General features: G+C 41.1%; 1 protein-coding gene across 1 annotated transcript in view; it reads right to left on the bottom strand.

The window, feature by feature from the left end:
* EPHA4 (EPH receptor A4) overlaps window positions 1-23,431 on the bottom strand; it is a 169,726-nt gene that overhangs the window by 7,450 nt on the left and 138,845 nt on the right. The window contains exons 7-14 of the mRNA XM_007957002.2: window positions 23,025-23,184; window positions 21,658-21,769; window positions 10,401-10,459; window positions 8,975-9,088; window positions 8,078-8,263; window positions 3,880-3,941; window positions 3,234-3,443; window positions 645-794 (exon numbers count right to left, since the gene is read on the bottom strand). Of these exons, the coding sequence (XP_007955193.1) occupies window positions 645-794; window positions 3,234-3,443; window positions 3,880-3,941; window positions 8,078-8,263; window positions 8,975-9,088; window positions 10,401-10,459; window positions 21,658-21,769; window positions 23,025-23,184 (1,053 nt within the window). The remainder of the gene's footprint in view (window positions 1-644; window positions 795-3,233; window positions 3,444-3,879; window positions 3,942-8,077; window positions 8,264-8,974; window positions 9,089-10,400; window positions 10,460-21,657; window positions 21,770-23,024; window positions 23,185-23,431) is intronic.

Raw genomic sequence — 23,431 nt, 5'->3', positions numbered from 1 at the left:
CCCCTGGTTTAGGCTTTTTGTCCCCCCACCTTTTTTTTCTCACTAGAGATGTTTGTAATTAAATTCTATTACTCTGGAATCTTATTAGTGTCATTATTGAATGCTTTTCTGAAATTTCAGGCATTGTGGATACTCCCTTACGAAGCAGTCCAGATGGTACATTTAAAGCGATGTGCATAATTTACAAAGGGTCATTTAGTGAAGCTTTATTTTAGAGTCCTCAAGGGGCAAGCTCTAATTACAACTATGCCAGCTTTAAAATATTTACTAGTTTTCTTCCAATAAACCTTTCATGTCAATTTTGTCACATGTGAAATTTGTGTTTGTTCACATGTCCTTTTATTTTCTTAAATTTTGAAGCTTCGATTTGTTTTTGTCCAGTTAACCAATACAAGTAGTATTCCGTACCATCTCACGAGCCATCTATACATCTGGCTACCTCCCACAGTATCCTACTGAGGCCATCTAATTTTTGTTCTTGAACTCCATGACCATATCGCTGAATTTGATTACTAGATACATTTCTATTAAAAATCTCAAGTTTCATCTATCATTCCTATCCCAAAGCTCATTCTATCATAAAGTGATGTGTAATTTCCTGAATCTGAATGCAAGGATGTATATTTCAGAACACAGGGACTCACATCTTGATTAGACATATCCCAGTAGGGTCTCTCTCCATAAGACATCACTTCCCACATAACGATTCCATAGCTCCATACATCACTTGCTGATGTGAATTTACGATAGGCAATTGCTTCTGGCGCAGTCCACCGGATAGGAATCTTGCCACCCTGTGAACATTTGAGCCATAAGTTATTCCCTAAGTACATCACCAATGTGCCATTTTCATTTCTGAAGGTTGTTACTGTTTGCCAAGCAGAATCACAGCATTCCTGAGATAGTTCTCAAAACAAAAATAAGAAACTTGTTTATTTTGACTAAAGTCTTCCAAGGTTGAGACATAGCTTCTCATATGTTTCCTTCAGACACAGGGAAGTGAACAAGTAATCCATTTAATTATCTTTAAAAAGTCTACCTATTGCCTGACTCTGCCTAAGGCAATATTATAGAAGAGAGGGAATCTCTGGTTTTCCAGAATACATGTGTTATCTGTGATAGATCACTGTGGGGGTATCTACGGATGTACAGCTGACACTCATCTTGACCTCTTGGATTCTCTCACCCAGCAGCACAAAGTCATTGCTGAACGTTGCTGTGGAAATCATGCTAAAAGACTTCAGTATAAAAGTTCCCACCCATCACACCATCATCTTTCTGTAGCAGAAAAACATGCCCCACAGAGTTATGCTAAAAGGCTCCAGAGGGGAAGCCTAGCTAACACAAGATGCTATGCCATTACTGACTTTAAAGGAGAGCAGAACTTTCATTATTATCTAATTTTCAAAAAGACATTTGCAAAAATGGTCAAGTGACGGTATTACCAAAGTAAAGTTGGAAAAGTCTTTCTCTTCCTGCTTGAGCTCTCTTATTTCAGCCTGCCCCAAATGTCTCTTGTTTGTTTATGCTTTTAGGTAAGAAGATGCACACTTCCTAGGCACCCACCTGGGGAAGTTGATTCAATGTGAAGTCAGAGAACTGTTCAGGTGGAGCTCCTGTAAAAGTTTTCTTTGCTTTATCGGGGTGACTAAACAGGACAAAAGGAGCACTGGTGACGCAGTGGGTAGTTGTTCGGCTGCTAACTGAAAGGTGGTCAGCAGTTTGAATTCACCAGCCACTCCAGAGATGTGGCAGTTGGCTCCCATAAAGATTAATATCTTTGGAAACCTATGGGGCAGTTCTACTCTACCCTATAGAGTTGCCATATAAGTCAGAACCAACTCAATGGCAATGTGTTTTTGGTTTAAATAGGACAATTGATTATACTGGAAATTGTAGGGATCCACAACAGTTTACTTGGAAATCCTGGTGCATTACATTCATATTTGTTACACACAAAAGGACATTTGTGCTACCTCCTTTCTGCCTTCCTCAAATATTTGGCTAAGGTTTATCTATGTAAATGTTTCATCCTAGAAGGCTCAACTTCTGGGAGAAAATAGAAGATTTTCAGCATTCACAAAGATGCATTATTTCCTAAATGAATGGACTTGTGATTCAAAACAGAATATATATTAGAATCAAATTAGAGCCACAAAAATTGACTACTACAAAAAAAAAAAAAAAAACCCTCACCAAACAACAAAAATAAAAAGCATTATGCTTGGGACTGCAGATGTAAAATGGTTATCATTAAAGAAGGAAAATAGCTAGTAACTGTGCTTTATTGTTGACGTTGGCAGTGTCAGCCTTAATGACCAGTAACTGTTTCATGGCTGTGTTTATTCCCCTAGTATTTTACATGCAGATTGGTAAACTAAGATAGCATAGTCACTAACCGTTTTCTAATATAACTCTTAACTGTGCCCTAATCCCCGCTTATCTACCAGTAGTAAAATGAAAGCCATTAGATTCTTGGAAACCTTGCATACTGTGAATGTTTTATAAATTCTTTATATACATTCTCAGATTCAGTAGCCAATCAATCAGAAGCATTGCTTTATAATGTTTAGCATAAGAAGAATTTGTTTTTTAAAAAGTTAACCAATTGAAAAAATAATTGTGGTGAAATACATAACAAAATTTGCCTTTTTATCTATTTTTAATTGCACAACTGAGTGATATTAATCACATTCACAATGTTGAGCTAGCATTACCACAGTCTATTGCAATAATGTACAAAAGAAGACTTTCTTTTTTAAGAATAGAACCAAATAGAAAAATGTAAACCAAACAGAATGTGTGGGTAAATGAACAAATGAAAGAAAGATGAAGTAGAGAAAATTACGGTAATAAATGAAGCTACCTTCTGATTTTTTTCAGCAATGGCTCCTCTGCTAGGTGAATTACCCTCATACTAGCTTCTCTTCATTGCCTGCAGTTTAAAGATCTATTTTGCTTGTTTATTACCACTTTGTCCAAAAAACTGGGAGAGAAAAAAGAATTCATTTTCCTTCTAGTTTGTGGCTTTGTAACATGCTTAGTCACATATCTAAATTCTTTGATTCAAAATCCCTATCTTTTCTGAGGAACAGGGTTTGAAAACGAAAGCCTGGAGATGGAAGGACTTTGAGGGATGAGGACATTTCAGAAATTGTAAAGGACCTGAAATCAACAGGAGATGAGAAGAACTGTTTGATCAGGGCAAAAGCCTAGGTTATCATTTTCCTTACCCTGGTTGTATAAGCTGCTTCAGGATCATCCTCAAGTACTCGGGACATGCCAAAATCGGACACTTTGCAGACCAAGTTGCTATTTACCAAAATGTTTCTTGCAGCCAGGTCTCGATGCACATAGCTCATATCAGATAAATACTTCATCCCAGACCCAATGCCACGAAGCATGCCCACCAGCTGAATGACTGTAAATCTGCCATCATTCTTCTGCATGGGAAAGCAATGAAGAACATTTCATTAGCATTAGGCTAAATTAATTATCACCAAGCATTTATAACTTGGATCTCTTTTGATGTCTTTATCCGGTATGCAATGAAACTCAACGTTATTTCCGGGCCTCTCTGACTGAAGTCACTAATTCACTAGTAGAGTGTATCCTAGGAGCTGGGTGTTCATCCTGTAAGAGATGGAAATTCTCCAACTGTAATGAATCTATGGCTCAAACAGCTCTACTGTATGAGAATAAATCAAAAACTATCCTCATCGTGTTTAATAGCCTTAAAGATCACATTAGGCCCTATTTCCACTCTTCCTCCTTTGTCACCTTCAAAAAGCCCATGAATACAACCAGACAGAACTGATCCAAGGAGTCTGTTAGAGTGCTCAAAACCCCACCATTCTTGGATTTGATATAGTCACGTACCCTGAGGAATGCATCCAAGGAACCATTCTCCATGTACTCTGTTATGATCATGACTGGTTTACCTAGAGTTTTCAGAAAGAAAAACACAAATCCTTGATGAGCACTACAGTTAATGAGATAAAAATGGGCTGTGCACAATTTTACTGCAAAGACACCTGTCTTGTGTGATCTAATTTAATTAAAACAAGCCAAGCTTATGCCTCAGCTGTGGGGAGCTAGGAATGAAATATTAAAAGGACGAGTAGGTTTAAATTCCATCTGGAAGGTTAACCCTTTGGGTGGCTTGTTGACAAGGTCTTTAACTAAAGTGGCCTTTGGTATCCAGGGAGCATGTGAACGAATAATTGGTCTCTCAAGAGAAAGGGGAAAGACAAATGGGCAGGCCGTTTAAACATGAAAACATCTTTAGGATAATTAATTAATTTTGTCCCCAGAAGGGCCACTGTGTGAAGCCAAAGAAGTCAGTGGACAGTGAAACTTTCCCCCTTATTTTGAGAAATGTAAGGCTGAGGGAACAATTACATTAGAGTCTTCATTACTCTGATACATCTTAACACCCAAATGCGCACAGTATAAATGTCGTCGTTCCCTTTGTCTTGCCCAGGTCTTGAGCTCAGCTGCATCCACTCTGTTCTCTTATCTAGAAATAAGCTTGTTCTCTTTGCTTTCTTAAAATGCCCACCTCGAAAAAGAACTCCCATCAAAATATTACATTCTTTCCTCCAAGACAGAGATTTAGATTCAGTACTCAAACATTTCTTGCTACCCTGCACACTATTTTTTAAGCAGAGAAATCAAAATGGTTTTAATTAAGGTCTGAGGAGTGGGAGGAAACAACACTTTGTTTTAACTTAATTTGCTTTCTGAGCACCTTAGGAAATAAGAACCATCCTTTTCTTTTTCAGACATGGGCAAATAAACCAAAGCCTGAAATTTCTTCTTCCTGAAGTATCTTGTTTGAGGAGGGGTCCTCAATTTTTTTCTAAAGGAAGGGTTAAAGTAAAAAGTCCACAGACATGTCCTTGGAGGGAAATGAAATACTAGTTTGATAAATCAAAATTGTTCCCATTCTTATGGCTGCTTCTGCCTCTGTTTGGACTTTGATGTTCCGTTAGCAAATGGGCTAGAATCTTTCATCACTGAAAAACACCCATAATTATTCTAACCCAGAGTCCCTGTCAGCTTGTAATTTCTGGAGCAGGGGAAAAGGGAAATGTCTTCATTTCAAAGGCAAATATATTTGAAGCACATTAGTTTTTTAGTTCTACTTAAGTTCAATGCATCCATTTATTCTTTTATTGATCATGTTTTTGGTGTTTTGTCTAAGAAATCTTTTGAAATCTAAGAATTTCCCCAAAACTTGGATTAAAAAAACAATACTTTGGACATTGTATTTTCAAGGGATGAATGGAACCTGGCAGAAAAAGCAGAAATCTTGGTATAGACCACAAAAAGATAAGTGATAATAACCTTTCCACACTTTTCCCTTTGTGCCTCACTGGAGGGGTGGTCCCTGTACACCTTTCTATTCTCCATCAATATAAATAGGAACCTTTTGGTTCTAGGCATAGTCCTCACATTCATTTTGTCTCTACATCTGCGACCAGTCTTCTGACAGACCAAATGCATCCAAATGAGTTTTATTAACCTGCCTCCATCAGAAGATACTTCGTCAACTAATGAGAAAGGGAGACTCTCTCAGCGAGGCATTAACGCCGACCGTCATTTTCTCCAGGCCCCCTTCTTGTTGTGGAGAAGAGGATCGAAGATGCAACCGAGGGAGGGTAGTGGAGAGAATTTATGATTCTCCTGTCCATTTAAGAAGTTACTCAAGTAACTGCTGGTAATGAATTCACACCCTCCTTCTCCACCTTTTCACCCGCACACCTTCCCGTCTGGCTGTTGGCGCCCTCTTCACAATTTTTCCACGTTCCTTTTTCTGTTTATTAAAAGTATCCATTTGTCAGAGTCTTTACGAGCTCTACCAGGGAAATAAAGATGAGTGTCTCCATAAGCAGAGGGGCTTATACAAAAGAGGACAGGGCTGGGCCCATGGACCATGGGCTCATTCCTTGCATCAGGAAGAAAAGCAGTGGGGAGGGGACAGTGAGGGAAGGGGATAGCATCATCCATTGGTAAAAATCTTAAATCATTTTAATTCAGTGACGACTGCATTATGCAAATGCATCCAGTCGTTTATAACACTTACAGCTGTAATAGCTAAGGGTTTTAGAGGCATGGTGGGATTTTAATACAAAGATCCCCTGTTTCTTCTCTCTACTGCAGAGGTGCTATGAAAATCACTGTCTGTGGCAGGAAAAACACCCTGAGCTGAACAGAGCCTTCCTTTTAGAAAATGGACCTGCAGAAGTATTTAAAGTGAATGTTATCTTTTAATTAAAGTGGTGAAGGGCTCCGGGCAGCCCTGAAGGCCACAGGCAACAGAAAAATATCCTGTGAAACTAATCTTAAAAAGCAAATAGAGCTATTCTATGCTAATTACAGCCTTCACCTGGGGGTGGGGGGGTGGGGATTATATATCTTTAGCACTTAGGTTTCTTTTCTGAAGAATTCTAAAGATGAGGAAAGATGTACTTCTTATGGCATACTAACAGTTGTTTCTTTTTTAAAATTGTCAAACGTTATGCTAAACACTTTAAATATTTTATTTTCTCCAAAACAACCTTCTAAGCCAAGTTCTATTTTTATCTCTATTTTATAGAAGAGTGAACTGAAACAGAGTGTGGTAGTAACTAGTCAAGGTCACAGAGCTTCCCTAGCAGGAGAGATGGGATGCAAATCACTAATCACTAGACCAGTGGTCCTCCCTGTGTGGTACCTGCATGAGGAGTTTGAGTGTCAACTGTGAGCCTGTGAAACTCAGTCACTGGATCCACCCCTTCCTACTCATTCAGAACCTCTGGGGACGAGGCCAAAACCAATCAAATCCAGTTGCCTTTGAGTCCATTCTGACTCATGACAACTCCATGTTTCAGAGCAGAACTGTGCTCCACAGAGTTTTCAATGGCTGGGAACTTTTAAAAGCAGGTCTTCAAGTCTTTTTTTTCCTAGGTGCCTAGAGGTGGATTCAAACCATCTACCTTTTGGTTAGTAGCTGAACACTTAACCCTTAAGCCATTTGGGATAAGGCCGAGGAACGGTGTTTTAACAAGTCTTCCAGGGGATTCTCATACTTTAAGTTTGCAAACCTCTATCCTAATGCATACTTTCTCTTTTTCAGTAATCTTAAGTTTTCTTTCTGATTTTGTGCCCTTGTCCTACTCTCCCTCTGTCCCAGACCCAGTGTCTCAATATTATTCTTTAATCTTTCTCCTTTCACCCACTGGAGCAACCATACTCCCACCACTTTACACTTGTTGACTGGGGATACTTTTCAAGGACACCTTCAATCAGAAAAGAGAAGCCCCAACCTTCCTGGAGACATAGGCACAGGTTTACAAGATCCTTAGACTTGTGGTAACCGTAGGAGATACTAGGTCTCCTGGAATGGGGCCACCTTAAACAATAAGTGTTTCAGCTGCGCTATCCATGTGGCTCTTTATAAGTTGGTCATAGCCAACCTTACAGATGTACTCAGGGTTTGCTTCACAAAATGTATCTGTTGAGCTGTGTCCTATTTTAACTGAAGCGTGGTTCACAGGCTCAGTGAATGCTAATGGACTAAAGAAGAAAGGTTCAACCAGGTGTTGCTGTAATAGGTGCTGAACTGCAACAGCCATAAATCAGGAAGAGCAGACAGGCAAATCCTCCAATATAATCGAGAGTCCCAGGATTCACTCTCTGCATCTGGATCTCAAGCTTCAAGCACAAGGTGTGGCGAGGATTTGTTGTGTTTCATATGAAAAGTACTTAAATTTATTTCACTTACCATCTGCTTGTGCCTACCCTGTGACAATCAGTTTGGTCTCGCAAAGATTTGAAAGATGGCATGGTATACCAAAAATCTGCAATATTAATTTCCCCCAAATCTCACACAAGCTGCCTTAGAGATAGGGTATCAGCTGAAACCATAGACCCATTTAGAGCTGACTACAAGATTAATGACTTGTCCTGCACTGATTTCCTCCTATTAGCAATCAGCGGGTCTGCTCCATCTGTCATTTCCCTGGAAGGAAAATGTGTGTTTAATTTCCGGGTAACTTCTAACTTGGCTTGGTAGAAGGAGTGACCTGCGTACATTTGGTGACGACACCTTCCAGGTGAATGATGTTAGGGTGGTCAAACTGTCCCATGATGCTGGCCTCACTTAGGAAGTCCCTCCTCTGTTTATCAGTATAACCAGCTTTCAGAGTCTTGATGGCCACACAGATCTCTCTCTTGCCAGGCACTTTAAGACGCCCGCTGCATACCTCACCAAATTCACCTTTGGGAGAGAGAGGAAAAAATCTACTAAGAACCAGAAACACGTTAAAGATGAAATAGTAATAGCCAATATTAGGAGCTCTGGTAGCATAGTGCCTAAGGCACTTGACTGCTAACCAGAAGGCTGGCGGTTCAAACCCACCAGCCACTCCTCGGAAGGAAGGTTGGGCAATCCTACTTCCATAGTGATACTGCCTTGGAAACCCAAGGAGGGGTCGCTATGAGTCGGGGCCGACTCGACGGCAAATAACAACAACAACAACAACATTTGTGGGGTCCTTGGAATCTGGCAGGCACTGTGCTAATGCTTCCCCCAAGTCCCAAGAGACAAATGCTTTTATTAGCTCCACTTTATCAAAGGAACCTTAAGACTTGAAGAAGTTACATAATTTGCCCAAAGTCTTACAGTTAATAAATAGTAGAGTGAGAATGTGGCTACAGTTAGTCTGCCTTCAGAACCCATGTGCTTATTTACTATGCAATTAAATTCTCTTAGGATCAAAATCCAAATAGTTACCAGCATTCTTAGCATATCACATTTGATACTTCTAATCATGGAATTATATGTAGAAAGATATTTACATACACCATAGACTTAATATATACTGCTATGTCTACATACATTTATATAATCCATATACACACATATATATATAATATCCACCAAGAAAATAGACTTACTAGACAGACAGACAGACACTCAGACACTTACCAACTCCTATAACTTTTTCAATCTTAATGCAGGAGGCATCAATTTCTTTGGCAAATTCTCGAACCGCTTGGTTGGGATCTTCATAGGTAAAGGGATCCACGTATGTTCTAACACCTGATTAATAAACACATGAAAGGTTGGCTGAACACTTCTCACTAATAAACTAATCCACTAATAATAAATTCCACTAATAAACACAATGAGTTGTCTGGGTCTAAAACTACTTAATATAGGAAAGGTCAAGTTAACTGTATGTTCTTGACGTGAAAATGTTTAAACTCTCGCTCTGGTTTTCATTTGTGGGTAAATAAGAGGCTGTTTGTTGTTATAAGGTGCCATCAAGTCTGCTCCAACTCACAGGGACCCTGTGGACAACAGAATGGAGTCTGCTCCCACTCACAGCGACCCTATGGACAACAGAATGAAACGCAGCCATGTCCTGTGCCATCTTCTCAATCCTTGCTGCAGACCTACTAAATTTCTGGAATGTATTCACACTTCCAGGATAACATTTAAAAACAATCCATCTCATGGAAGAGAAAAGTCTCAGTGGCTCATAACTCCCTTCTCTTTGCCCCAAGTCTTAGCCAGGGCCTCTCCCTGTCCTTCGTTAGGGAAGAAAATAGGACCATTCTTTCTCAACTGGCCCTGTCTATACACTATTACATTTTGCTCACTGTCTGAACTGATTAAACATGTGACTAGTAACTATCAAATTTTGATTCAGCCTTGGTTAAGATATACAGAAGACATGGAAAGAATTTCTAGGAGTATTCCACTGCCTTCTCCCTTTTCTCACTGTACCATCTGGGGCTCTGGGGCACTGGAAGTGTGGGGGATGCTGACTGGCCCAATTCCTTTGACTGTTCAGTTCTGTGTCTTGCCCCAAACATCTCTGGGCTGCCTCAGTGCTCATGTTCTAAATTTAGTTTTTAAGTAAGTGTAAGGTTGGGCAATCTACTTCCATAGTGATATGCCTCAGAAACCCAAGGAGTGGTCACTATGAGTCAGGTCTGACTCGACGGCACACAACAAGGGTATGGCTGAACGGAATGTCCTAGTGTCCAAACCATTCTGTAATTTGGCTACAACATTATCACCAGCTGATGCTTCCAGAGGAACTTCAGTGTTTGCTTATAGCACCTAGTTTCCAGAACAGAATAAAAGTAGAGGTCCCACACAGAGTCCATGTTCTCAAATCCACTACATGGTATTACTATGCTTCTCATCCACTGTAACCTAGGTTTAATTTAAATTTCATGATGGTTGGTCACATACTCATTTGGTTATTACTTGCATATTTGAAAAGTTATGGGAAATGTAATATGATATGAATAGCCATATGAATGCCATTTAGAAATTTCTAAACAAGGAAATATAAGACATGCTTTAAAAATGAAATTATTTTTACTCCAGTTTTTGGTACCTTGATTCAGATGTTTCTCTTCATCTGCCTCCTGTTTTGCTTTACTGTACTTACTTCGCCTGTTAAAAAATTTCCAAAAAAATAAAATTATTTTTTTATACTAGCTGTAAGACAAGTTCTTTACTACCGAATGTAAATCCAGTAGATGCACTGTGCACAGTTCACAGATGAGAAAACTGAGGCTTCCATGAGGTAGAAGAACATAGTGAAGAGTTTGGCCTCTGGTGGCAATTGTTTCAAGCCCCGTTGGATTCCAGAACCTGTGCTCTTCACAACATTAAACTGACATGTATTTCAATAGGTAAACCAAACATTTTAAAATATCTCTTCAAATCCCCAAAGGAAGTTTATCATATTGCAGATGGATTATACATGTACCATCTAATTTTTTCATGTATGTTATTTTCTGAAGAAAAATAAGTTTCCATGGATAAATTCCACATGAATCCAATGGCCTAACCATCAAAAGTAAAAACGAAAAGTTTTTGTTTGCTTTGCCTAATTATCTTTCAATAAAATAGTTGATCTCTCACAGTGGGTCTTTTCCTCCTATATTCCATAGGACTTGGGAATAGGAAATCATGAACTCATCTATATAACCACACCACTTACGTGAATTGAGAAATCAACTCAGCTGGTATCAAAGCTCTGTAAAAGTTGGGAATGAGGCCCTGGGGGTTCTGAGGTAAAATTCTTGCCTTCTAGGAGGGAGACCTGGAGTCAATTTCCAGCCAGTGCACCTCAAAGCACAGCCACCATACCCCTGTCAATGGAAGCTGCATTTGTTATGATGCTGAAGCGGTTTCAGCAGAGCATCCAAGCTCAGATGGACCAGTAAGCACTGAAGATATACTTCAGAAAACCTGCCAGTCAAGACCCTATGGATTACAAAGGTCCAAGCAATCCACAACCGACGGTGAGAACTCAGGGTGGCGGCCTTTTGTTCACTGTCGTGAGGTCACAAGACGGGTGCAAACTCCTCAGCAGCTAACAACAACGTTTGGGCAGTAGACCACATTAGGGGATAACGTGTATGTGTATGTTTCTGTCCACGATACAACATTTATATTGGGATTTATAATCATCTTGTGTTTTCTTTGGTCTTTAAAGGCAATGGAAGGATGAGGAAAGATTCCCTCAAGACCACAGTGTGTATATGCAGTGTGGTCCCACCAGAATCCAACACCCAAGTCCTTTTAACTCCTGAATTCTGAACAAGAAGAGGAGGGCCAAACCAAACTAAACCCACCGCCACTGAGTCAATTACAACTCATAGTGATTCCCACTGAGTTTCCAAGGCTGTGAATCTTTATGGAAGTAGATTGCCTCATCTTCCACCTGTGGAGTAGCTAGTGGGTTTGAACCACTGACATTCTGGTTAGCGGCCAAATGCCTTACCCATTAGGCCATCAGAGCTCCCTAGAAAAGGGCAAGAGCTCATATAAAACAGAAAACAACAAAGAGCCTAAAGGAACCATGTGGTGCAGTTGGAGAGGCAGTGGTCACACAGTCAAAGCTTCTCACCTACATTCCTCTCCCAATTGTCAGCAATACAGGAACCAGCTCAGCAATCAGACCCTCTAAGCCTACAGATGTTCCTCCCATATATAATTCCCTTCCAAATAACAGATCTTGCCTTTAATGCTGCATTTAACTTTTCAAACTGCTCTCATCACATATATCATCCCCTCCCCTAACTGTACGCAAAGCAGGAACCAGCTTACCAAACAGGGACCCCAGTTCCTACCAATAACTGCCAAGTGTATAATTCAGTCCCAAACAACAGCTTGCATTTTTACTTTGAATTTAACTTTCAAAGGGCCTCCACATCTATAACTGGATTTCATCTTACCAACAGCCCTGTCAAATTGAGCAGGCAGACAGACAGACACTCAACTCCACTGTACAGATGAGGAGGACATGGAGGCAGGGGGTCACCCACTTCTCCTCTTAGCAAATGCAGCATTTAATGTCTGCTCTGATTTTGCCCACCACTTCACAGAGCCTCTCAGCATGGAGATGTAGTCATACAAGAATATCTGATGAGATTTAGTTATCATTAATATTAAATTCTCTATCAGTAAAGCCACTAAAATTGGACTGAAATGCTCTTAATATTCACTGCTTTAAAGAAACAGGTTTAAATTCACTGTATGCACATAACTTTCTTTGAAAGATGTTGTTGGCTGCCATTGAGTCAGTCCCAGACTGATGGTGACCCCTGGAACATGGGGTCCTGCTTCATCACTGTAATCGTTGGCCATTGTGATGCACAAGGTTTTCACTGGCTGGTTTGCAGGAGCATATCACCAGAGCTTTCCCTGGTCCCTCTTTGTCTGGAAGATCCACTAAAACCTCTTCAGCATCACAGCAACACAGACTTCCAATGACAAATACGCGGTGGTCACCTATGAGGTGCACTGACCAGGAACCGAACCAGGCCCCCACGTGGAAGGCAAGATCTACCACGAAACTCCCTCCAATCACTTTCCCCTCTCTCCCCTTCCCCACTTAAAAAAGAAAGAAAGAAAGAAAGAAAGAAAGAAAATAGAAGAGTGTTTGGTCAGAGACAACATATTTTTGCCATTTTAGGTCAGGGAAACCTGTGGCTGTGTCTGGGGGTGTGATAGGTTCCTACCAGTTCTTGGGATTGAATCTTATCAGAGCTCCTAAAGCATTATCTATAATTACAAGTACATCTCTAAACCCACTTTAGATCTAGAAAATTGATTTGAATTTCTTTCCTTTAAAGAAGACCAAAGTGCACAGAGCAAGAGAGCTTTGGTGCCCACTTCAAATTGTCAGTGAATGAATCAAAAGCTCGGATATTCACCAAAGGAACAAGTGGCCTCAAGCTGCTCAGCTGTGTGGTTATCTGTTTGCCATCAAGCAAATTCATTGAATATGTGCAAAGCTAGAGGAAATGCAAAATGGCCGCGATCAGTAATTATCAGGCTCGTCCGCCCATCCCCTCCCCAGACTTCTAAACACAGAGGAAGGAGTGAAATTAGTGGCAAAGGTGTACATTTAAAGAAACTCCTTGGTGTGGTCCTTGGAGGAGAGGCCCTAACAAGAGTCCGAGGAAAGCCGGAAATAGAAACACCAGGATTACTGCTCAAAGTCTAATTGTAGCCTAGCAGCTTTATAATAATACCTTGAAAACAAAAAAAAATGCCTGAGTTCAGCTCTACCTTTGTCACCTGATGACCCTTACTCCTTGGCTCAGGGGAGGACAATGTGACCCCTTATTGTCCCAAGAAAGCAAGTCCACTGAAGCTTGTTATTGGGCCGAGAGTCCCCAGGAGGAAACCACTCAGCCCAAAGAAGGGCTAACTCTAAATTGGCATTCAGGCCATCATCACCTGAATGGCAGGGGGAAACCTTTGTGAAGGTTTGGCTTTTCTAATTATTGAGACTTGGGGCAAGCTGATTAAAAAAGGGGAGAAGGGAGTGGTTTGTTCGTGAATGCTCTAGAAGGAAACATGGAACGTTTCAACTGCAGAGTCACAGAAAAGGGCTGACTCAGGTGAAACTTCAGAAGAGTCTGAGCTGAGCCCTCTCCACCAGCAAAGGGACCCCGTAATAAGGGTATAAAGGACTTTGTTGAAGAACAGCGGGGGCCCCAGGCACTGCCCTCCCCTCAATGTGTTGTTCCCGGCACCCTGACCAGTCAATAAAACAAGCAAAATGGGGGAGTGGAGAGGGGTTAGGAACCCAGGGTAAACCCCGCCTTTATGAAAAAACTAACTTCCCTGATGAAGCAGACAGATTTGATTGATGTGGTTCACTATTCCAAAACTAATTAGTAAAAGGTAAGTAATTTATTCGGCTAAAGTGCAGATTAAAGGAGATAAAGCAATGTAATAACTAGAATGGCTCCAGGAGGGCCCTTTGCAACATTTAACGGCATCACCCATGAAAGTTCATAAAGCTATCCTTCTTTTTCCCCTTCCTTAAGCTGTCATTGTTCTCACACCAAATGATGTCTAAATGTTCTTCATAAGCAACACTTTGAAACGGTTGGAATTGAACCGTACGATTGCAGGAGAGTTGTTTAGAAATGTTCCCAAGGTACCATCTGCCCCCTAACTGTATGAATTTACATAACTTCATCAGAGCCAATTTAGACTAGCATTTAAGTGTACTGGTTCTTATGGGATCATAATACTCCAAAGAAAAGTAGGGTATAGAAGATAGATCGGAGCTGAGTAAGAACTGTTTTAACATTATACAAACTGTGAGCTCCAAAGTGGAAAATCTTAACCTTCATTAAGAAGGTCAAGTCAGCTTTCAAAGTCTGACTTTCTGTTGTGCATTAGACTTGCACGCTAACTCACAGGTTACAAATGCTACCAAAATCACCGGGGTGACTCTAATAATTTTGGTTCTATACGACCAACAGTGTTAGTTTTCTATGAAAGTCAGTTTCTACATTTGTTGTTGTTGTTATGTGCCGTTGAGTCGGAACCGACTCATATCAACCTCTTCTTGGGTTTCTGAGGCAGTATCACTACGGAAGTAGATTGCCCAACCTTCCTTCTAAGGAGTGGCTGGTGGGTTTGAACTACCAGCCTTCTGGTTAGCAGCCAAATTTATCTTTGACCCTATTTGAGGTCAGGAGAGCTGGGCTCCTGTCCTGGTCAGGCCACTAGCCAGTTGGGTGGCCTTGTTTGAATGGTTTAACCTCTTTAGGCCTTAAATACTACTGGAAAAGATGCCAAGGTTAAAATTAAGCAGAACACTCAACCTGAGCAATTGATGTAGTTCTTACGCAAATTTTTTTTTATTATTTTTAAATTTTTATTTTTAAAACAAAATTTGCCATAGCCACTTTGTGTTTCCTTAAAATAATTTTAGTTCTTTTTCTTTAATTCAGGTAAAAGGTATACTTTGTAACCCTAACATCTGTAGAAACCCAGGCTAATTGGCAATCATTAATGGTCGCTATAAAAGCAGCTGGCAGCTGGAGCAATGGACTCAAACATAACAGATCATGAATGGTGTGGGATCAGGCAACGCTTTTGTTCTGTTGTACATGGGGTCGCTTGTGAGTCAGAGCTCACTCATGCCAACTACAAGCAACCGCAAAAAGCAGCTATCTGATCAGTTATGCTAAGTCCCCAGGGTCTTTTAGAAAACAGAAAGTCATCACCTGGTCTTCTTAGCCTTGATTTTTTTCTACAGACTTTTACTGGAACAATCAAACACTATTTGGGGAACACACAGTAGCCGAAAACAAATTGAATTAATGCTTGTTTGGGATGCTTTTGGAGGTAACCCAATGGGATCATTAATAAAGAAGGGAGGTTGCCAGAGAAATTTAGCAGAGATTTAATCATTAGTTCTGAAGGTTATGGCCTTAAAATTAATTGCATTTTATGATGTCCATGTTAACAGTCCTTTTAAAGATCAGTTGAAAAGGCAATAAAGCGGTTACAATGTAGAGATCACAGATACATCCTAGGAATGGAGAAGCAAGAGCTAGCTAGTTAGAGAATGGCCACTTGTGGTTCAGGATAAAATGTCTAGGGACTGTATGACAGAGACACAGGAAGTCTGCACCTTAAACAACCTACTTGCTCTAGACAATGGTGAAAAGAATCCTGACATTTACAGGGGACATCAAGCTGTACTGGCATAACATACTACACAAAAACATTGTTCCACATCCTACTTTGGCGAATAGTGACTGGGATCTTAAAAAGCTTGCAAACAGCCATCTAGATGCAATGATGGGTCTCTCCTTGTCCAGAGCAAAGAATGAAGAAAACCAAAGATTCATGGAAACAATTAGTCCAAGCGACTGGTACACCATGCGATCCTCAGCCTATACAACTATGAGACCAAATGAACTAGTTAGTGCCTGGCTACCACTGTCAACCACTTGTAGGGGGACTGTGTAGGAAATCCTGGATAGAGTAGGAGAACAATGTGGAATAAAACTCAAAATCATTTTTAAAAAGGGGGGGGGCGGATTAGGTTCGCTGGTCTGATAAGAGTTGTGGAACCACTGAGATTATGGCCCCTAGCTACAAGTCTGGTCTGTAATTGAACCCTGTTCTGGTTACCTAGGGCCACGCTTGACAGGAATATACCACAAATGGGATGGCTTTAACAAACAGGAGTTTATTCCTTTACAGTTTGGAGGCTTTAAGTCCGAGTTCAAAATGCCAGGCTCTAGGGGCTGGGTGAAAGCCCCTCAGCCTTGGGCTTCAGCTCTGCCTTCTGCTCCCAGCCCACTGAAGCTAGAGGCATTTCTTCACTTGACAGCTCCTGGCTGCTGAGGCTGACAAGCCCAAGGTTGACAAGTAGAAAGGCACAGTCCCAATGTTACCAAACCACATGGCAGGCCATTAACTCAAGTCCATTGAAAGTCCCAAGGTTGGCAGAGCATGGCAGGCTGCTGAACAATGACATGGCTACATGCAGAGTTCAAGTGTGCCATAGGCTAGAGACCATTCCCAAAACTGGTTCTCATATATGGGAAGCAGACCACATACCCAAAGGCAGCTTACTCAGCTGCTCACTGTAGATTCCACCATGGAGTTGATTACCAGTCTCATCATGGGGACTACTATATCCAGCTGCCCCGCCACTCAACCAGGCCCAGCCAAGTTGACAAACAACCCCTACAAACTCACTCCTGTGGTTTCCATAGGTTGACACACTCCTTGGAGAGAACAGTCATGGGAGAACAGAAGGGTTGTGTATGCACAGGGAGACAGCTAAGGAGGCAAGAGTGTATGGAGGGAAGGACACAGGGAAGAGGGTAACTATGGGGGAAGTGGGAGGGGAGCTGTTGCATTGTGGGAAATTTCAGTCAATGTCGTGAGACAAAGTGTATGTGAACTGCTGTATGGAAAGTGAATTTGCTCTGTAAACTTTCACCCAAATCACAATTTAAAAAAAGAAAAAAAATCCTGACATAATATGAGTGATGAGGAAGATACTGATCAGACAGATGCCTATAAAAAATGTAAATAATTATTTTTATCATACTCTGAGTGGTAAAAATACCAACTATGTCCAAATCAACATACTTCACATAATCTATCATTTTAAACATACAATGTTGTAAGTTTAGGAGCTCAAATCTTTCTCTCTCACAAGACCCCTAAGTGCTTGTGCTTACACATCCAAGTTGGCCCAAAGAAAAAAGTGTGTCTTCTCATGGGAGGAATTGGAAATTGCTCTACTCTGGCTTGCCATGAGCTCAGGCTTATTCAGTTTAGAATAAATACAATGAAATAAATGAAACAACTGCTATTTTAAAAAAACAAAATCTAGCAAGATACCAACTGTGAGCCTGCGGCTGTTTCCTCTTTCTTAACAGACAAATTAGCACCAAACAGACTTTCTCAGTGAGGTAATCAAAAGGACTGAAATAGCCTTGAAAAAAAGGGAACAATTCTCACGGTGTGTGTTCCTGGCCATCTACCCCTGGAAAAAAATCTCACACGCCATCAGTAGTGTGGGATTCAGTACAAGGGGACTCACCCCTTGAGGGGTCTGTCTCCAGTATCCATTCTGGCACCAACATTTTGTGGCTCTAAGAAACGAGAAGCAGCCCATTAGCAAAGGACATGATTCAGATTTAGCAAACTAGGGTAGTTCATCTGTTGCCTTCCAAGAGACTGCTGGCTGAAGTCTGCAAGATTATTTCCGGAATACCATTACTACCTCCAACACCCGTCTGTCAGGTTATCATACTGTGGTGGCTAGCAAGTTGCTGTGATGCCGCAAGCTATGTTACCAGGATTTCAAATAGAGTAGGGTCCTGCATGGTGGGCTTCCAGACTAAATCGGGAGCTCTGGTGGCATAGTGCCTAAGGCATTTTGACTGCTAACCAGAAAGTTGGTGGTTCCAACCCACCAGCTACTCCTCAGAAGGAAGATTGGGCAATCTACTTCTGTAGAGATACCGCCTCAGAAACCCAAGGAGGGGTCACTATGAGTCAGAACCAACTTGATGGCAGTGAGCCAAACTAAAACAAACAAGGAATAAAGGTATAACGATCTACTTCTAAAAATTAGGCAATGAGAGCCCTGTGGATCACAATAGACTATTGTCCAAGATAGTGCTGGATGAGAAGCCCGCTGAGTTGGACAGCTTTCCAAATACACAGTGGCCACGACAATAGGATCATGCATACTAAAGACTGTGAAGATGGGGCAGGACTCACTGGGCAATGTTTCCTTTTGTCCGACACAGGTTCACCATGAGTCGGAACCGACTGGACAAGCGGCTAACAACAGCTACAACGTTGGCCACCTATCACTTGCACTCTCGCTAAAAGCCTGAGCCAGATTTTTGTCCCCAATACCTGTCTCCTCTCTCGTCATCTGTTCTTGTTCCATTTCAACATTTTCAGTCCAAGATAATGGAGCAGACAGCCCGAGTGAGGAGAAGAAATTGGCTGAGTGTGCATCAGCCACTGCGAAGCTTGTCAGCTACCTGGCTCCAGGCAGCGTTTCCCATGACAGCTTTATGGCCGACACTAAAGAAGAATCAATAGGAGGGCAAGGGGTTGACATTTCATTTTCTAAAAAGTGATCCATCGAGGACCAATCACCAAGCAGTGTTTATCAGCCTTGGGAAGTGACATTTTTTTTTTTAATGGAGGAGAAGGGACAGGAATCATCGCTGGGTAACTCGACAGGCTCAATTCTCTAAGGTGGGCCTCATAATTGGAAAGCCAATGCATCCTGCTATCAGTGCGGCCTTAAATAGTGAAATGATCAATAAAAGCAGAAAGGAAATTAAGTCATCAAGCTTGATGACGCTATTTGCTATAGCCAACACTTTTAATAAACTTGTCTTCCTGCATTACATATTCATGTGTTTCTTCCTTTCTTTTCTCCAAAGCCAAATGTTTTAAGCAGAATATTCAAAAGACACTATTTTCCTAAGGATGACTTATTTCAAATTACCCCTGCTTGACTACTGTACTTAGGGTGATTGGATATAATAACAATAATAAAAAAAAAGTCTAAAGAAATTTGAACTACATTGAGGGTAAATTTCTAACTGAGAGGGTCCAGACACAAGACGAGACTCACTTGTGCAAAAAAAAGTACTCTCTCGCCTGGTTCTCAGCATCATACACTGCTGAATTTTAGTCTTTTTTTTTTTGGTGGTGGTGGTGAAGGTAATTAATTATTTTCTAATTTTAGACATGTCAACACCTTTATTTTCTTATAACAGATTTTTTTTTATATTCACTGTAAACACTGCAAACATGTACATGTTTACATGAAATGTAAACATGAAATATGCAACCAGATGGATATACAGTAACACATATATTTCTCTATGTGTGTATGTGCAGGGAATGCATGTGTACATCAAGTCAAATGGCAACAGGAAGACATCATCTTGATTGGCTTCCAAAAGCAACATCCAGGAAGAAACAAACATGAGATTGAGATTGGGCTCAGACTCAGTTGAATGTTTCCAAAGACCGAGACACACTGCCCTGTAGGATGTGGAGCATAAGTTGGGTGGGGGAGATGCAGGGAGTTCATATGGCTGCTAACCAAGAGGTTGGATGATCAAGTCCAACCGGAGGTGCCTTGGAAGAAAGGCCTGGTGTTTGCTTCTGAAAAAGCAACTGTTGAAAACCCTATGGAGCACGGCTCTACTGTCACACATGGCATTGCCATGAGTCTGAATGAACTCCATGACAACTGGTAGGGTAAAGCAGGTATGTCTATATGGATGCTGTATGTATACATTGCATTCTGTGTATATATTACTGCAACAGGGGTGTTTATGGTAAATTGAACTTTTCCAATACGCAATTCACTGTTCTTCCAACACACTTAGTTATAGACTTTGAACCAAAAAGAATTCAGACAATGATCAATGTAGGTACCTGCACAGAATGAGAAATTGTCCCATGTGTTATATAGAGAGATCATAATTAATCTCTATAAAGCAAGGCATTTTGGAGAATAAAGGGTGGGGCATGCTATTAACAAATATGTGTGACAACTGGGACCATCCAGGGATACATGGACATTGCCCTAATTATAACACACTACAAAATGAGGGAAAAACTGGTGGCTTGCCCAGAGCTGTGGAAATAGACAGAAGCATCATCATGATATCAGTGAGATCACTCCCAGGAAGGGCAGAGGGGGACAATGCCGCAGATCCCAGCCAGAGAATCAAATGTGCCTATGGGGGGGCGGGGACAAGCTCTACCACGATGGCAATGCAATGACCTGGGCTAGTCACTGGATCTTTTTGAGTATCACATTCTTCTTCTATTACATAAGGATCATCTTGGCACCCCCAGATTCTGCCTTCATTTTCACCAAAAAGTCCATCTTGTGAGGCAAGTTGGTGGGGGCTTAGAAACACAGAGCTATGGGGTGGAGGCTGGGGAAAGTCAGATTCTTACACAGAGGAGACAAAGAAGGCCTAGGTGTGGGGCACATATTGAAGGGCAGCTACACAACCTCCATTCCTCTGGAGCCTCCAAGCTGTGTTAATACATAGATGGTGGCAACAACCATAGGGAAACCTGGCACATAAGAATATGCTGTCATGCTATTTTTATCTCTCTCTCTCTTAGATTGTTTTTCAAGTACCAAGCTGTTTTAGGTCACTTCCAAGAGCAATGCCATGCTCACAATGTGCTGAATGGATACTCTCAGGAAATGAATACACCATTTTCTGAAGGGAGGCTGATCCTATAGAGCCCATTTACTGGGTTTAGTTACATTATTATTCACGAATATCACGTTAAAGCACTTTCTTCATGCTGTTTTATCTACATTGTTTATCATAATTCTCCTGCCAATCACCCTGTGAGGTAGATACTATTATGCCTATTTTATAAAAGGGAAAAGAAGACCCAAAGAAGTAACACAGCTGGCAAATGGTGGATCTCAAATTTTGGGCCCAAATTCTATCTTGACATTTCTTGTCTTTGGCAGTCAGTCCAGGTTTAAATGTTAACACCTTATAGCTGAGATGAGAGTATCTATAAATTTCCCACTGGCTTGCTTTTTCAGCTTGGTTTCCTGGAATTAGTTGGGCTTTTCCAAGAGTAGGCTGTGAGGACTGCCATGGTTATGCAGGCAGCCCCTGAAGGGATGGGGGGAAAGATCAAAGCAACAAGGAAGGAGCTTGTGATGCAAATGCAATGTTTATGATGCTAATCAAAAGCCTCAGCTTTGTGTAAAGGAGACAAAAGGCTCCCTTATAAAAAGAAGGGGGGGGTTGTCTATGAATGGCTTAAGTGCTTACCTCCTGCTGATGACAAAAGCCGCAATGAGAATGACCACTAGCACCACACTGCCTGAGACGGAGACCAGAAGGACTGTAGAGTTGGCCCCATCGCCAATGATCCGGGAAGGCACTGAGAACAAGAGTTACAGAAGGATCACCTTTGGGAAGGTCTTAAGAGGTAGAACTTCAGTCTGGGTCACAATGTCTAACTGGTTTTAAGCCATTTGGAATGCTCACACTCTCTTCAGCCCCTTGTATCCATTCAACAGCAATTTCTAAGACAGCCTTAATGAGATGAAGACATTCCTTTTATAATTATATATAGAATTTCAGCCAGAAGAGGAAAGATTGCCTTCTTCTCATCTTTTGTTTAATCCTGTGGTAAACATGACCACTCATTGTTTTCTTTCTTCTTTTCCTTTTTATCTGCCAGCCCTACATCTTGCATAATGCTCTGATGAATTTCTTAGAGAGAAAGAGACTTGGACATTTGGAAAGGAGAAGCACTTTTGAAATGCTCTTCTATGGAAAACCTCCCTACTGCTCCCCAGTTCAAAAGCAGTGAAGTCTTCCAAGATAACCCCAAAAAGCATGTCAATCCCCTTTGGGATTTCATTCTAGGGCACTTTATAATCTGCTTTTGAAAATTCTTACTTAGTAAATTATAAACAATGTTAATAAATAAATTATAAATGATAATTTCTAGATCAGATGTCAAAATTCTGCCCCACCCACTTTCTTATTCAGTAGGCACCACTCTGGCTTGTCAGTTACAGAGGCAGGATTATTTTATATGAAGTGTTTGTCCATGAGTAGACCCCTTAGGCACTTTTCACTTAAGGAACCAGCTGATCCACCTCAAAATGCTGAAAGACTTCATATATTTGTCCAAAGGTGCTTTTGAAAAAACCACAAAAACACCAGACCAATCATCTGACTTTACATAAACAGATTCATGGGGGAAAAAGAAAAACAGAGGGTGGGGGTGGGGTGGGGGGGTAGGGGAGGAGAAAGTACAGCCCATTCTTTAGTCTTCTCAGGGAGACAACTCCTTATCTTAATGTAGGGTGGGTATGTAACCCTCAAACTAGTCCATTTAGTAATCCCATTCTCCATGGTTTACAGAAGGCTCAAAATAAGAGAAAAATAGACATTTTGCATTCACTTGAAAAGACAAGTCAGATACTGTTGTGAAAAATATTCTCTTCTAACTAGTATGAGGTTTGCTAAATTACAGGAATTGGCTATGGTATTTCCAGCAATGTTCATTCCAACAAAACATTTGCATAATCAAAACTTGCATACAGCTCTTTACATTTCATTGTAATGGGATTTGCTCTGTAGTGTAACAAGAGTCTCAGAAGGTATCTGGACAGCCCAGTTACCTGTATTGGTTGTGACCTCCAGAGGCTCACTGAAGTCCCCATAGCCAGCTGCAGTCCGGGCTCGCACATGGAAAACGTAGGAAGTCAGAGGGTTCAGGCCTTTGATATCCGTGTTCCTGGCAGCAGTCCGGACAATCCGATAGCTTCGCTCATTCTGATCCTACATGACAGGAAGACAAAATTGGGGAGGATAGCAAAAGAAATCCTCTGCTCACTCTGGGCACAGTATTAAAGGAGCCACACAAACCCTCTCAACCCCACACTCTCTTCAACGCTGTAAGTACTATTGTTACTTTGCAGACGCCCAAAGATCTGAGAATTTCAAGTATGGTCTTGTTGACACTGACCCCATCCAGATATCTACTCATAATCTGTTCTGAAAAGAACATTAAAAGATGGTTGGTTGC

Source organism: Orycteropus afer, unplaced genomic scaffold (assembly GCF_000298275.1).
Source record: "Orycteropus afer afer isolate SDZICR_OR568_19922 unplaced genomic scaffold, OryAfe1.0 scaffold00002, whole genome shotgun sequence".
NCBI lineage: Eukaryota > Metazoa > Chordata > Mammalia > Tubulidentata > Orycteropodidae > Orycteropus > Orycteropus afer.
This window is presented reverse-complemented; position numbering and strand designations above follow the sequence as displayed.